Source organism: Scardinius erythrophthalmus, assembly GCF_964197995.2.
Source record: "Scardinius erythrophthalmus genome assembly, chromosome: 4".
NCBI classification, from domain to species: domain Eukaryota; kingdom Metazoa; phylum Chordata; class Actinopteri; order Cypriniformes; family Leuciscidae; genus Scardinius; species Scardinius erythrophthalmus.
In genome coordinates, this window is record NC_138224.1 from 661,855 (window position 1) to 678,505 (window position 16,651).

Below are 16,651 nucleotides of genomic sequence, written 5' to 3' on the forward strand. Positions count from 1 at the left end.
TGGTAGAGACTACACGAGCTTTCTCCCGGGTTAGTGACATCACCAACCCTAGAATTTACATAAACCCCGCCCCCGGGAACGCGATTTATCAATTTTCATGACAGAATATGCTAATCAATGACTAGAACATAGTTAACTCCACATCAGATACATAAATTCATCAACTAACCGTTCAGAAATGTCCTGTTGCTTCTACATGATCCACTTCTTCTTGAGTCTCTCCATCATTGTCCGACTCGGTTTGAACATTAAGGCTAAACGTTTTTTAAATGTTCAGTGTGTGTGTGGTAATCGGAGCTGCTAACACAAACACGCGAGCTCTTTAAGCTCCGCCCTCTGTGTCGGGAGCAGCAGCTCATTTGCATTTAAAGGGACACACACACAAAAACGGTGTGTTTTTGCTCACTCACACAAAGTGTCAATTTTAACATGCAATAAAAAAAATATCTGTGGGGTATTTTGAACTAAACGTTCACACACACACACTCTTGTGAAAAGGGGCATTATGGGACTCCTTTAAATTCAAGAATCGTCAATGTTGATTTCATGGGGACTTTAAACATTACAAGGACAAAAAATGAAGCATGCATGTTAACAATAAGATATATATTTAACTTAGGCCAGGTGTGACGTGCAGTGCATTAATGCACGAGGAGGAAGATGCCATAAGGAAACAGTTCTTGCAATAACCGAGCAAAGAGCAGCGCAGATAACAGCATGTTCGAGCCAGTTATGAAGGGCTGTTCTCGTTTCCGCGAGTCTGTTACTAAATAACTAATGCAAACTAATGTGATTCCAGACCAGCTCAAAGTCCTCCAGTGAAACTCCTTCTCAAACTCGCTGGAGAACTTTTCCCAGTCTGACGGCTCAGCATTACTCCAGCAGCGTGTTTAAATACCAGTGCTAATCACACACACACACACACACACACACACACACACGACACAAAAACCCGTTTCTAATCGATCAACTTAATGCATCGATCGCAGCAACAGATGCTCAACCGCGTGACACAAACACGACTCGAGATCGAGAAAGAAAAGGCAGAATTACCTTAATAATGACCTGCGAGGGGGAATCGGACATGTCGCGTTGAAATTCAGGAAGTTCTTCTGTTTCCACTTTCCTCTCCCTTGTTGCTCTTCCGTGAAATAATGCAATCCTGGATAATAATGTTCCCCTCGCGACGCACTGGCGATTCTTCAGCTCGCTCGCGCATCCATTGGCCTCGCCCCGCGCGCGCAACACTTCAACTTCTCCGTGTTTCTTGTTTGTAAACGCGCGAGCCGACGCTACGTTGCGGCAACGCGATGGTTAATAACACCTTCCTGGAAGCGTCGCTCGCGGGAGCGGAACGCACCGCGGAACCTCATTGATCCGGACGCTTCGCGGCGAAATGACGTGAATTCCAGGCAACGCGCGCCTCCTTAAAGGGGAACAACCGTGTGTTTGTAAAACGCGACACCGGATCAGCGCGCGAGGATATTCCGAGTTAATCCGGAATCAGATCCGGGAATGAACTCCGACTGGGAAGCGAATCGAAGTTGTATTTGCACGATATTATTATATAGTTTATCAATTGGCCATTTCACATCCACAAATAAACACGTGACGTAGGCTACATTTAGAAGTACAGTGATATGATCATGCGCTCGCGTTTGCACAATTACAATTACAAAATTCTAAATGTAACATTTAATTTAATATTCATCAATATTATTGATCTCCTGCATTGACACCGTTATATGAGAGCTGAACTGAGCTGGACGATGACATCACCGTTTTCTCCAGAACGGCTATATTAAATATATAAATGAACTAAATAATAACTATTTTACAACAAAAATGAACCATCACTGAATTTACTTAAGCTGGACTGTGACGCTTTTGAATTTCTTCTGGAAACAAACTTTGCTGCATTATTTTCCTATTATCTCTGTAAAGCTGCTTTGAAACACTATTGTAAAAAGCGCTTTATAAATAAAAGAGACTTGACAAATATATCTTTAAACCGTAATGTTTGCATCACACTGGTATTACACACATTAGTATGGCGGATCAGACCGGGGCTAGTTGTCACACGTTTATTACTCTCTATTTCTCGGGTTGGGGGTATTTTTGAAAGTCAGTTTCTGTATAGACATATACCTTTAATTCATGAGTACATAAAAATATATATTTCCACTGTTGTTGCCCGCAGGTCTGTTCAAATACACGTGTTGATCTTTATAGTGATGCATTATATATATATAGCCTACATATTATCAGCATGTGCCACATTATGAAATATAGAAAATTAAAGGCTACAGAAAACATGATCTCCATGTAACCAGACTCATCAAAAGACTTTCAATGACACCTAGTGGCGTAAATGTGGCATCACGCAAAAGCCACAGTTCACATATTATTATGAACTATATTATAACTGTTTCAAAACTTTAAAAAAAAAAAAACTTGATCAGTTGACTTTGAAGTCTTTTACATGCCACCCCATCTTAAAATTTTAAAGAAATCTATCTTTTATAAACACCTAATTTATACACTGAAAAATGAATATCATAAATCTAAAATTAGGTTTTATTAAGTTACATTATTATATTTTTGACTCACTAGTAATGTACTATTAATTGTAGTATTTATGTGTTTGTTACTTTATTTATTTTTAATCACTTTTTATTTATTTATAATATTAATATTTTATGTATTTATTTTAAACCGAATTTTAATAGAGTATTAGATAATAATAACAAATATTTTATTTTGACGGCAATTTTATTTATTATTTATTTACTTAATTTAATAATAAATAAATTATTATTATTATTCCGCGGACATGACACGTATGCTTTATTAAAGACCTTTGATGGTGTTGACGAGTTTCCGAAGCTCCTCCCCCGTGTTTAAGTTTCGTTTTCCTTTCCTCACGGTTCGCTTTTGTTTCTCTGTCAATCCATTCAGTCTGAAGAACAGAACCAACAACATGGCCGAGGCGGCAATCCTTGGCATGATTTGTGATCATAATGGATCTATGAAGTTCGATGATTTAAGATCAATATTCGGTCTAAATAACGAAGACATGGACTCGGTCCTCAGCAGGAGTGAGTCGTTCGTCGTCGCGGTCTTGAACGGACAGAAGACCGTGATCGTCCGAACCGAGGTCCGCTTGTGTCGCGCGCAGAACTGCCCGGGCTGCGCGAACCTGCACCTGTGCAAGGGGCATCTCCTCGGCTCCTGCCGCTTCGCCAAAGCAAGGTGTGTGTGTGTGTGTGTGTGTGTGTGTTCATGAAGAAAGGCAATAAAACAGACATATTGATTCTTCTTCTGACTTTTAACTCCTCCTAGAGCTTTAACGCTAGAATCACTAAACTTCCCCTTCATGATATTTGATCGACGACTGATCAGTTTGGATCGATTCAACGTCTATTTTTGGTTTGTAAAGGTCAAAAATAGACGTTGAATCGACGTCTGTCCGCTATCTGGACTGACTGATCTGACTTTTCTATTATAACTGATCAGACGATATTCCTACAAATGCAGATTCAAAATTATAAAAAATACCATTGATTTACAATGACGGAATGTTAAAATAAGCCAAAACGGTTCAAACTCCAACTGTCAGAATTCAAATTTAAACTGTCAGAAGCTCATTATCCACCTTATTCTGCTCAGTCTAAACAATGCGCGCTGCCATGACGACGACTCCGGTTGCCTACTTCCGTTCGCAGCGCTTGACCTGTACAAGCAGCGAGAGAATGAGTATAAGCTCCTCATGTGCTGTTGTTATTTGTTTTAACAATTCAAAGAAGATTTCAAACTTTTTAGAAACTGAGTGTTTCGAGCATAAGATAAGAAGGAGATAATGCCCATGTCCGATTCCATATCAGATGCATTCAAAAAAGTAAACGTTTAGAGTGGTTAGCGTTAAAACTGAACTTCTCACGCTACTAGTACAGGTCAAGCGCTACGAACCGGAAGTATGGAACCGGAGTCGTCGTTATGGCAGCGCCCATTGTTTAGAGCAGAATAAGGTGGATACTCAGTTAAGCTTTAATCTATCTATCTATCTATCTATCTATCCAGGGTGCGATTTGCCGGGGGGGATGCGTGGGATTTCCCCCTTTCTGGTCAATGTATCCCTGCCTCTGCTTAATTATTTTTATCCCCAGTGGGGATAAATTTATCCCCCCCTCAAAGTGATCAGTGCTACTACACTAGTGGCGAGGCGGATCACAAAACTTATCACGGATCCGTGGTTTGATTACACTCCATTTTATTTTAAAATGCGCTACTTTGACTGGCTCCGCGCAGCCTCTATCACCACTCTGAAGACTTGCTCAATTTCCCGCCCACGGCGCTATATGATTGGTTACACCTCACGAGTAATAGCCTATCAACACTTGCGAGACGGCTGCAGGTCTTTTTTTACGCCGTATATTCAGCATATTACTGAAGCGGGAATAAAAATCACAATCTGATTATCTGTTTGATGACAAGCAGGGTTAGTGTCCCAGTCACACCACTGAGAATGGCCGAAGTTACACATACGGTGTTTTAATCAATTGAGACTAAACGCAAAGGTTTTTTGATTACTCACTCACTCTTGAGTTTCTGGCGCGAGTGATTTCAATGTAAAGACGCGTTTACGCGCGTCTAGAGGTCCTGCGGCGCGGTAGACGCGAAGCCCGAATGAGGCGAATTGACTTTGTCGGCCCTGCCCGACACGTTAACTGTAATCATGAGCCCGAGCCCGATTTAAACCCGTCCAGAGAGAGAAGTTTTACACACATTTTTTTTAATACGTGGGCCGTTATAACCAGGTGGCGCCAGGGAAGTTGAGATGAAGCAAAGATGAAGTTGACGATCGCCATCTCCGTAGTGAATGCACATATATGGAGAAATGCATGAATTACATCAGAGTGTTGCCTATTTCTTTTCGTTTTAAATTGTTTCGTTTAAAGACATTTCAAGCTTTCTTTAGATATATTTCTTAATATTCTCTGTGTGAGGCATACACTGAGTTTCGGTTAATTTATGATGAGATGCGCAGTGCAAGTGACCGGGGCGCGCGGGCGCCTCCATGATTAGCCTATAGCCTATGTCTGCTATATTTGCTTCTTAAATACATGCAATTCGTTGATGAAAAATGTATTAAAATTAAGATACAATTTATACAAAACGAAATTCACTTTAAAGAAAGGCTTTCTACAAAACAAAAATTAATGAAGTGGTCAAAATCATGTCTGACCCACTCCAAGTCTCCCGATATACTGCACATCCTATCTTCGTGCTGTTCACTTTTCATAATCAACATAGATGAAAAAAAAACAAAAAAAAAAACATAATATTTTAACAAATATGCAACTAAATTTATTTAGTTATTTATTTATTAAATTTATTATTTAATGGCTAGGCTACAACACATAGTAGGCCTACAGAATCTCTGTACAAATTTCTGCACATTCATTTACTGCTTCTGAATTTTACACACAAGTTGAAAGGCATTTGTTTGTGCATAGTAAAACATATCTGCAACATTTATCAAGTTCACGGATAATTGTGCGTGCATTTATTAATTATTATCTTAATTAATAATGCAACAAGGACAAATCATGGTAACTGTCTTGTTTGTTTATTCAGAATGAAATGGATCGCAAATGGATCCGAATGAAGAAATGTAAAAAAAAAAAAAAAAAAACGTGGACAATGATGAACACAGAAAATAAACATGAATGAACTTTGGATGAACTTTGGATGGCCTAGGAGGAGTAGGCCTAGTAGGCTACAACTCTAATTCAACAAGGTTTTAGAATATAGAATATTTTTTAAACAAAATAAATATTTTTAAAGTTTATTATCCCGGGCCCGGTGTGATGCGTGCGAGTGGAGGAGACGCTGAACATGACACGTGACGTGTTGCATTTTGTAACACAAGTGCTGGATCAAGGGCCCGGCCCGGGTCGGGTCAAGTTCAGCTCGGGCAGAGAATCTAAACTCTGATTTATCTGATCCTGTCCATTAGCTTTGATCCATGTACGGCTTTTCAGAATGTCACCAAGTAGCCTAAATATTTATGTAGCCTAATTTTTCAGCGCGAAAACTCTAGCTAGCTAGCTGGGAACAATGAAAAGGGTCCAGGGGCCGTATTCACAAAGAATTTTAAGGCTAAAAGTAGCTCCTAACTGGCGAATTTAGGAGCAACTCCTAAAAATAATGGGCGTGTCACTCGTAACTTTAGGACTCCTAATTTTTTTCACTAAGAGTAATTCACGAAGCATTTTAGCCCTAAAAGTAGCACCTAAGTCTGGGACAGCTTAAAAGAAGTCGAGAGGACTCCTAACTCACTAAGACCTATTCACAAACCGCTTTTTGTGGCATTTCACGTTGCGATGTTTTGAAATGCGTAGCGGCGGCTACAGGAGCGTCCAATCACGAGGGAAAAATTCTGCATTGTAGGCATAACTAGGGATGCAATAACGCCACCAACAACAACCAAAACTAGGCTACTCATTGCATGTAAACTAATTGTAACGTTTCATTGTGAATCAAATTAAAATGTTCTTCTCTTTGCAAACGTAGGCAGAGACATATAGTGACAGATTAATTCAATAATGTTGCAAAGATATTGCATCAATCCATATGTTTCATTAGGCTACTAGGCTATTTGTTTTGCCTTACTCTTTATTCATTTAGGCTATTTATTCAGTTATTCATCATCTTCCGTCCTTCGCACTACTTGTGTAGCGCACGCATTCTCAGACCTGTCACCTGTCACTCATCATCGTAGGGGAGGTGTTTGGAATCATTCCCGCGTTACAATCATCAGCCAATCAAGGTGGTCACTTCAGTCAGGCTCGTGCATGAGTAATGACGTCATCCATAGCAACGAAGACTCACTCTTAGTTTAGGAGTTGTCATTTTTCTTTACTAAGAGTAGGTCTGAAAGGCGTTGTGAATAACTTTTAAGAGAAAACTCCTAGCTAAAATCTTTTAGTGCGATTTAGGAGTACTCCTAGTGGTAAGATAAAATGCTTTGTGAATACGGCCCCAGAGCAGCAAATGCAGTGAATGAAGTTCATGTTCTCATGGTTTATTTTTATGAATAAAAATGTTTCAAAACATCCCCCCCTCTGTTTTTTTCACAAATCGCACCCTGTATCTATCTATCTATCTATCTATCTATCTGTCTGTCTGTCTGTCTGTCTGTCTGACTCGTTTTAACTTTAAACCTTCAAGCTTTTAAAACTTTCTGCTCAGGCTTTCTCTAAAAAACTTAGTAGTTTGTCTCTACAAACCTGTTTTTATCTAGTTACCACCGTATAGTTCTGGTAGAGTATAATTCATAAGCCAGATGATTCATGAATCATGAGACATTACACTGCATATCTCGTGGCAAACAATACTGGATTCAGAATTATTTATTCATTTAATATATTACAGTATATTAACCCAGCTAACAGGGAACGAAAGTTCTCTCCCAAAGTTCTGAACAAACGTTCTTCCATTAACGTTAATAGTATTAAATGTTAATGATGTGGTATTTAATAATGTCAACATCGTTAATGGAGCGGTTTTGTTTCTGAAACGTTTTAGTTTAATGTTTTCAAAAATAACATTCCCATAATATTTACATAGTTTCATATCAAGATATAACAGTGGCCTGAGACGACAGAGAACAAGCGTTTCTACAACACCTGCATGTCTTTGTGTTCGCACCCGCATCATCATCCGCATCATCACCCGCATCATAACCTACAATCAAAACTCGGATCAGTGAACACACATCATTAGATATCGAATACAATAAATAAATATAAGTACAAAAAGTCGTTGTGTTAAGGCAATGCTGTGCCGGAGATGGTTCATACTAATGCTTAAACATAACTATAATGAAACCATATGCAACGCAGCAACTGTCTGTTCCTGAAACGAGTGTGTTTTGTCCCACAGACGAGGATGTCGGTTCAGTCACGATCTGATGTCGGATCAGAACGAGCCTGTGCTGACCGCTCATGGACTCGACACACTCGACATAAAGCATCTGTGTATTCTGCTCCTGCAGAGCGACAACACACTCCTGCCGGCCGTAAGAGTGTTTCACTTATTTTACTCCTCAACACATACGCTAGCTCTGAAATACACCCTTCATGGCTCAAAGTCTATTGAGTATTGTATTGTATATCGTAGTATTGAGTCTCTCAGTGTCGCTGTGACGTGTGTGTTCAGTTTTGATTATGTTTTACTGTGTTCTGTCCCTGTTTTGCCTGCCTGTCTTCCCTAGTTAGTTTCCTCGGTTTAATTAGTTCCTCACACCTGTAATCGTTCAGTTGATTACCCTCCTGTGTAGTTAAGCTCTTTCTGTTCAGTGTTCGGTCTCGTTAATGTTAGATGTGGTTGTTTCCTGAGCTTTATTACCTGTGATCCTCCTACATGTTCCTTGTTGAATTTATTAAAATTACTTTACCACCAGACGGCAGCAAAAACCAAGAACCTATGGAAGTATAATGATTGCGACTTTTTATCTCACAATTCTGAGTTTATTTCTCTTCAATTCTGAATTGCGAGATATAAACTTATATAAGCAATTCTGGCTTTTTTCCCTCACAATTACGAGTTTAGATATAAACTCAGAATTACAAGATACAAACTAAGAGTTGCGAGAAATAAACTCAGAATTGTGAGATAAAAAATGAAAAGAATTGCCAGTTTTTACAGAATTGTGAGATATAAACGTGCATAATTGTGAGAAATTGCATGTTTTTGCTTGTGACAAACTCGCAACTGAGTTATAAAGATTGAATTATGTGAAATAAACTCAGAATTGCAAGAAATAAAGTCCTAATAATGAGATATAAACTGGAATTTTTTTTTAGTTTTTTGTAGCAAAAACATTTTGCGAGTTATAAACTCAGAATTGCAAGAAAAAATTAAAAAATTATGAGATATACTCTGAATTGTGTGAAGTAAGAATTGGGAGATATAAACTCAGAATCGCAAGAAATAAAGTCAGAACTCATAATTGGGAGAATTGCAAGTTCCGAGTTATAAAGTTCGAGTCGCGAGAAATTAAGTCAAAATCGCGGGATATTAACTCGAAATTGCGAGAAGAATTTTTTTTTTAAATTGCAAGAAATAAAGTCATAAATTGTTTATTTCTCGCAATTCAGATTTTTTTCTCAGAATAATGAGATATTAACTTGCAATTGCACGTTATAAACTTTGAATTGTGAGATATAGATTCAGAATCGCAAGAACTAAAGTCAGAATTATGAAATATAAACTCGTAATTGGGAGAAAAAATTAAGAATTGCAAGTTCCGAGTTATAAAGTTCGAATTGCAAGAAATAAAGTCAAAATTGGAAGATATAAACTTGGAATTGCGAGAAAAAATAAAAAATTGCCAATTATAAAGTTCGAATTGCAAGAAATAAAGTCAGAATTATGAGATATAAAGGTAAACACTAAGAGTTCTCTCGCAGTTGTGTTTATATCTCGCAATTCAGATTTTTTTCTCAGAATTATGAGATATAAACTTTCAATTGTGCGTTATAAACTTTGAATTGTGAGATATAAAAACGTTTATATTTTAATTTCCGTGGCAGAAATAAGCTTCCATCAGAATCCAGCAGAATCGTGCTTGTTTTTCAGGTGTGTCATTCTTATAATAACGGCGCGGGACAGTACGGCCGATGTCCGGACGGCGAGAACTGCAAGAGACTCCACATCTGTGAGAGATATCTGCGCGGATCCTGCGACTGCACTCGAGCTCACGACTTCTACGAGCCTCATCCTCTGCAAACCCTGCAGGACAGAGGAGTTCCCAGCGAACTCATGCCCATCATGAAGGATCTCTACTCAAACATTGAAGTCCTGAGGACCCGTTTCAGAAACAAGCCTTCAGCTCAGAACCCCAGAAGAGGCCCGAATGCTCAGAACCCCAGAAGAGACCCGAGTGCTCAGAACCCCAGAAGAGACCCGAGTGCTCAGAACCGAAGGCCATCGAGTGGCTTTAGAGGACCAGAGGCTCAGAGGCCTCCACAATCCCCTATAGGTATCACATCTCACCGCTAATGAGCTGCGTTAAAGGATTAGTTCACTTCAGAATTAAAATTTCATGTTAATGTACTCACCCTCGAGTCATCCGAGATGTTCAAGTCTGTCTTTCTTCAGTCGAAAAGAAATGAAGGTTTCTGAGGAAAACATTCCAGGGTGTTCCTCCATATAGTGTCTTCAATGGGGTCCAACGGGTCGAAGGTCCAAATGTGAGTTTCAGTGCAGCTTCAAAGTCTCGACACGATCCAGCCGAGTCTCATCTAGACAAACCAGCGGACATTTTAGGACAAAATACACATTTATATACTTTTAACCACAAATGGATCGTGTCGAGCCCGTTGGACCCCATTGAAGTCACTATATGGAGAAAAATCCTGGAATGTTTTCCTCAAAAACCTTAATATCTTTTCAACTGAAGAAAGAAAGACATGAACATCTTGGATGATGTGTGTGTGAGTAAATTATCAGGAGATTTTAATTCTGAAGTGAACTAATCCTTTAAATATGAGAATGCAATATTCAGCGTAAAAGATGCTTATTAATTAATTCGGTGAGTGACGTGTGTGTGTCTCTTCTCTTAGAGAAAACTGAGATCTGCATGTATTTCATCAAAGGATTCTGCAAGCACGGTGGTAAGAGCCCCATAACTCTGTGCTCATGTGATTCATAGAGTCGTGTGTATTGTGAACTGAACTGCACTCTTGTTTTCCAGACTCATGTTTTAAGGAGCATTCCACTTTGCCCTATAAATGGGAAGTTAAGGAAGGATCCGAATGGAAAGCACTTCCTGACAATGAGGTCATTGAGAAAGACTACTGTGATCCTAAAAGTATATACAGGTGGGTGATGAAAGCACATGAGGATGAAATCAGTGAATTGCTAGGATGCTGAAAGTGGTTGCTATTAAACTGCTAAGGTGTTTGCATTGGTTTTAGTGTGTTGCAGTCAGTGTATTAACTAATGTGTGGTTTGTCGAGTGTTTTGACTGTTTCTCTCTCTATCAAAGCTCTGGAATCAACCAAATTTATTTTGATACGATGACCCAAGGCCCTCACAGTGTGCGGCGTCTGTCCACAGTGTCGTCAGTGGTCCAGCCCACCTTCATTCTGACCACTGAGTGGCTGTGGTACTGGGAGGATGAGCATGGAATCTGGATCCCGTATGCTACAGCGGTTAGTGCCTGTTGTGTTGGCGTAATAAAACTGTATTTTTACTTGTTACTTGTAATGTGGTACTTGTTACATCACAGAAGTAATCTGATTACATAATGCATGTTACTTGTAATGCGTTACTTTACTTGTTACATCACAGAAGTAATCTGATTACATAATGCATGTTACTTGTAATGTGTTACTTTACTTGTTACATCACAGAAGTAATCTGATTACATAATGCATGTTACTTGTAATGCGTTACCTTACTTGTTTCATCTCAAAAGTAGTCTGATTACATAATGCACGTTACTTGTAATGCGTTACTTTACTTGTTACATCACAGAAGTAATCTGATTACATAATGCGTGTTACTTGTAATGCGTTACCTTACTTGTTTCATCTCAAAAGTAGTCTGATTACATAATGCACGTTACTTGTAATGCGTTACCTTACTCGTTACATCTCAAAAGTAATCTGATTACATAATGCACGTTACTTGTAATGCGTTACTTGTTACATCACAGAAGTAATCTGATTACATAATGCATGTTACTTGTAATGTGTTACTTTACTTGTTACATCACAAAAGTAATCTGATTACATAATGCATGTTACTTGTAATGCGTTACTTTACTTGTTACATCACAGAAGTAATCTAAATACATAATGCATGTTACTTGTAATGCGTTACCTTACTCGTTTCATCTCAAAAGTAGTCTGATTACATAATGCACGTTACTTGTAATGCGTTACTTTACTTGTTACATCACAGAAGTAATCTGATTACATAATGCGTGTTACTTGTAATGCGTTACCTTACTTGTTTCATCTCAAAAGTAGTCTGATTACATAATGCACGTTACTTGTAATGCATTACCTTACTCGTTACATCTCAAAAGTAATCTGATTACATAATGTACGTTACTTGTAATGCGTTACTTTACTTGTTACATCACAGAAGTAATCTGATTACATAATGCATGTTACTTGTAATGCGTTACTTTGCTTGTTACATCACAGAAGTAATCTGATTACATAATGCATGTTACTTGTAATGCGTTACTTTACTTGTTACATCACAGAAGTAATCTGATTACATAATGCACGTTACTTGTAATGCGTTACTTTACTTGTTACATCACAGAAGTAATCTGATTACATAATGCATGTTACTTGTAATGCGTTACTTTGCTTGTTACATCACAGAAGTAATCTGATTACATAATGCACGTTACTTGTAATGCGTTACCTTACTCGTTACATCTCAAAAGTAATCTGATTACATAATGTACGTTACTTGTAATGTGTTACTTGTTACATCACAGAAGTAGTCTGATTACATAATGCATGTTACTTGTAATGTGTTACTTCATTCATTACTGTTACTTACTCGTTATGATGTTCTATGTTCTTCATCAGGAGGGGGGTCACAGCTTGTCCTCCATCTCCAGTGCTGAACTTGAGCAGAAGTATGAGGCTGATAGCAGTGCCGTGGTGGAGTTCACAGCCGGATCACAGACCTACACCCTCAGCTTCCAGGGTAACCTAAATCACCTTTACCATTCAGGGCCCAATGATACAGACGAGCAGTGTGAATGTGTCGGAGGAAGTTACTTCTAAAAGTAATGCGTTACAATATTGCATTACTCCCTTAAAAAATTACATACTTAGTTACTATTTATATTAGCTACCGTACAACTCTTTTTTTAAAGTAATATTTTAATTCAGTACTTTATAAAGTGTAAAGGCAAATTAATTAAAATAAAAACTAACATGCATTACTTTTTTTTAAAAAGTGACTAAAATATTTGTGTAAATTTATAAAGTTGCAGCGATAAAGAAATCTGATTACGTAATGCATGTTACTTGTAATGTTACTTTACTTGTTACATCACAGAAGTAATCTGATTACATAATACACGTTACTTGTAATGCATCACGTAATTAGTAACTGATGACATTATCTGCCTGGTAGTGGTCTTGAAGCTCTTCACGCAGCTCTATAAGACATTAAGGCTGAATACGATGACTGTCGTCTTAATGCCATCTTGACTGATCTTGCTCTTCAGATATGATCCAGGAAAACAAACGCTACTCAACCAAAAAACTCGTCAGACGTCGTCCCAAATTTGTGTCGGCAGCTGATGTGCGAACAATCAAGACAACGTAAGAAAATGCCACTGCGCTCAGACTCATTCTCTCTCAAACACTTTCTAAAACACGTGTGTGACAGAACACTCTTCACATCTGTTCTCAGCAAAAGGACATTTAACAATTTAAAGGCTCTGCCGGAACACTGGGATAAAGCTCTGACTCCTGAAACCGGATACAAGGTGAGTGCAGATTCTCTGATTCCTTCACAGTGACATTGATTTGCTCAACATGTTGACGTTACCCTGCGCAGAGAGTGACGCTGCAGAGCGCGGCAAGCGAATACATCAGAGTCAGCGAACTGTTCAATCGCACCATGAGAGGCTTCAGCATTCTGAAGATCGACAGGATCCAGAACAGAGCATTATGGGAAGTGTTTCAGTGGTAAGTCCAGAAGACATGCACTCACCATTCTAAGGGTACGCTTACTCGACAACGATACGCTTAAAACGGAGAAGTTTTTCCTTTGAGTTTTCCGCGCACAGACGACATCATTGTCAAAACGATCCACATTCACACGGATCCGCGGAAACGACTAAAAACGCTGCATTCTGCTGCCGGGCCAGTAGATGGCGATGAAACACTATAGATTTAAAAAATATTTTTATGTATCGCAGCAAGACTGACGGTTTTGACCCTTTCAGGCAGAAGGACTGCATGAAGAAGAGCGCCCGAGGCCGAGACGTGTCCGAGAAGCAGCTCTTCCACGGCACTGACCGCAAGCACGTCGACGCCATCGGCCGGAACAACTTCGACTGGCGGATCTGCGGGACGCACGGCACAGCCTACGGGAAAGGTGGAGATAATAAACAACAATACAACAAGTTCTGGCATCGTTTACTCGCCCTCGCTCCGTGTCGGAGAACGCTCCCTGGTTACAGGATTCACACTATTCCTTTAACTTTTATCCTTCACTCGCACTTTATAACATTAAAATTAACCCTAAAATTATACTTTTTCTTATTTTCTTTCATTTTAATAATTTTTCTATCTTTAAATTACTAGATTTGATCAATAAATAACAAATTAATCGTAATTTAAGCACATTCGTCACATTCTTTCAATTTAAATTCAAAATAACTCACAATTTCATGCATAACCCTTTTAATTCAGCTCTAAATATCTTACATTGGGTGTCTTTGCCTCTTGTGGAAATAAAATAATATTATAAGATGATATTTCACGACTCTAGATGGGCTTATAGCTCTATATGAGCTGTTCCGCTGGGTCCTAAAGCCAGTTTCTTCAGTGTGCATTCAGATACACGTACACATTAACTAAATCATTTTTTGGTATAGTTTTAGCATTTTTTTGTTAGAATTTTGAGGTTTTTGGGTTTTTCTATGTGAACTGAAGCATTCCTTGCATACATTGCTAATGGGGGCAAATTGAGCCGCTAGAGAAGGATTTGTTACTACCACAAAACTCCTCGAATTCATTTAAAAAAAAAGTTTTTTGTATGTATTCGTGGTTCAAACCCCTCTGATGAACACTCACTTTGTAAAAACTGAGTTCCGGGCCGCACTGACCCGAGGGACGCTAACCCTGACCCTGAGTATCTTCGTCTGTTCACAGGGAGTTATTTCGCCCGGGATGCGAAGTACTCGCACAGCTACACCGAAGACTCGGGCACGCGCTCCATGTTCGTGTGCCGGGTCCTGGTGGGCGACTACACTAAAGGAGAGTCCGGTTATCTGCGGCCGCCGTCCAGAGACGGAGGGGACACCGTGTTCTACGACAGCTGTGTGAACGACGTCTACGACCCCTCCATATTCGTGGTGTTCGAGAAGCACCAGATCTACCCCGAGTATCTGATCGAGTACTCAGACTCGAGCGAGCATGTGATCACGAGACCCACGGTGAGGGTCAGGTCACATGTCCCCTCATACAGCAGCGCTAACTCCAGCGCTAGATTCACTCCATCACACGCTGCATCTTCCTCGGTCGCCTCCTCCTCCTCCTCTTCCTCTCACGCTTATGCCTCCTCTGCTGGATATGTGTATGTGTCTCCCTTCTCCTCTCCCTCTTCCTCCTCTTCCTCACATGCTTCTCCCTTCTCCTCTTCCTCTTCCTCTCCCTCCTCTTCCTCAAACACTTCTCACGTTCAGACTTCGGCTTCTCCAAAGTCTCAAAAGTCAGAATGCATCATTTGCTGATCCACCATGTGATCACTTCTGAGGCTTTAGAGGAAGTTAATGCTGATAATCAAGTTATAAATGTTACACATTAATTGAAAATGGCAGAAGAAGAAGAAGAAGAAGAGATGTTCTGGGGTCGGAGTCACGAAAATCTTCTTAAGAAAATTTTGAGAAATTCATAAGAATGTTCCTAAGTACAATTCTTGAAAAATTCTTTAAAAGTTAAAAAAGTTTTTGGGAATATAAAATATTCTTATCTTTTTTTCTTAATTTAGAGAATAAGAAGAAATTGTCATTTAAGAAGAGTTTCATAGTTGATAAGAATGTTTTGTGAATCCGGCCCCTGGTGTGTCTTGTACTCTCAGGATAAAGTCGTGGTAATCTTTTCTTAGTTTGATACCACACTTATTGTCTGCTTATATAAAACAAATGAATTTGCAATTTCAGGCACTTTATAAATTATGAATTCATTAAACTTTGCGCCCTCTAGTGGTGTGAAACAAACATGACATATTGAAAAAAAATAAAAAAGCTTTGGTTCTGTTCTCCGGTTGTTGATTGGATGTTGAGATGTGGGCGTGGCTTTGGAGGGGGCGGGGTTTAAGAACACTAAATGATTGGAGAATCTCACCTTGAAGAGTGAAGACTGCTTTCATTGGAGGATCCAGTTAGATATTGCTTTATCAAAAAAAAAAAAAAACATACACTGAAAAATGATTCACTATAAGATCTATAACATGCAGTTATAAAACATATAGGGTGACTTTTCATGTCATGCTGTCTTGAATGGAAATGTATAATTTGTCTTGATTTTACTTGGATCTTTGTAATAATCTCAATATTTGAGATAATTGTCACAATAAAGCTTTCCAGTACACAACTTTACAGTGTTTTGTTTTTTCATATTGAATCTATGCTCCGCCCATTGGAACAGTTTTTATGTTATATATATATATATGAAACTCTAGGAATATATATATATATATTAAAATATGACGGAAGAACAAAACATTAAACTTAGTGAAGGTTATCTGACCAAATTATTTGTCAAAAAAAGCAAACTACAGCTTCAGGTTTTTAGAAAAATTTATCAATAGAAAAGGATTCCGTAGCATCAACACTAATTTGTAATAATTTTGCATAATGCAAATCAATTTT

The 16,651-nt window shown here is 38.8% G+C and overlaps 2 protein-coding genes across 3 annotated transcripts in view; one reads left to right on the forward strand and one right to left on the reverse strand.

Moving 5' to 3' along the window:
* The window catches only part of etv6 (ETS variant transcription factor 6), a 28,773-nt gene extending 27,136 nt beyond the window's left edge, over positions 1–1,637 (reverse strand). The window contains exon 1 of one of the 2 annotated variants that reach the window (XM_081363567.1): positions 1,054–1,637. In XM_081363567.1, coding sequence (XP_081219693.1) covers positions 1,054–1,086 — 33 coding nt within the window. In that variant the 5' untranslated portion in view covers positions 1,087–1,637. The remainder of the gene's footprint in view (positions 1–1,053) is intronic. The other variant, XM_081363566.1, reaches the window with a different exon arrangement.
* A 1,267-nt stretch (positions 1,638–2,904) lies between these two features.
* LOC308689408 (protein mono-ADP-ribosyltransferase PARP12) lies at positions 2,905–16,373 on the forward strand. Its single transcript, XM_081363067.1, has 12 exons — positions 2,905–3,252; positions 7,948–8,083; positions 9,646–10,048; positions 10,632–10,682; positions 10,763–10,889; positions 11,057–11,222; positions 12,624–12,744; positions 13,274–13,370; positions 13,462–13,537; positions 13,609–13,739; positions 14,000–14,151; positions 14,931–16,373. The coding sequence occupies exons 1-12, from the start codon at positions 2,981–2,983 to the stop codon at positions 15,509–15,511; spliced, it is 2,313 nt and encodes a 770-aa protein (XP_081219193.1). The 5' UTR covers positions 2,905–2,980; the 3' UTR covers positions 15,512–16,373.
* Positions 16,374–16,651: the final 278 nt, after the last annotated feature.

Coding starts and splice junctions, on each gene's coding strand:
- LOC308689408 (XM_081363067.1), top strand. CDS start 2,981: ATGGCCGAGGCGGCAATCCTTGGCATGATTTGTGATCATAATGGATCT. Junction 13,371..13,461: donor GTGCGAACAATCAAGACAAC/GTAAGAAAATGC, acceptor ATCTGTTCTCAG/CAAAAGGACATTTAACAATT. Junction 13,740..13,999: donor TTATGGGAAGTGTTTCAGTG/GTAAGTCCAGAA, acceptor TGACCCTTTCAG/GCAGAAGGACTGCATGAAGA.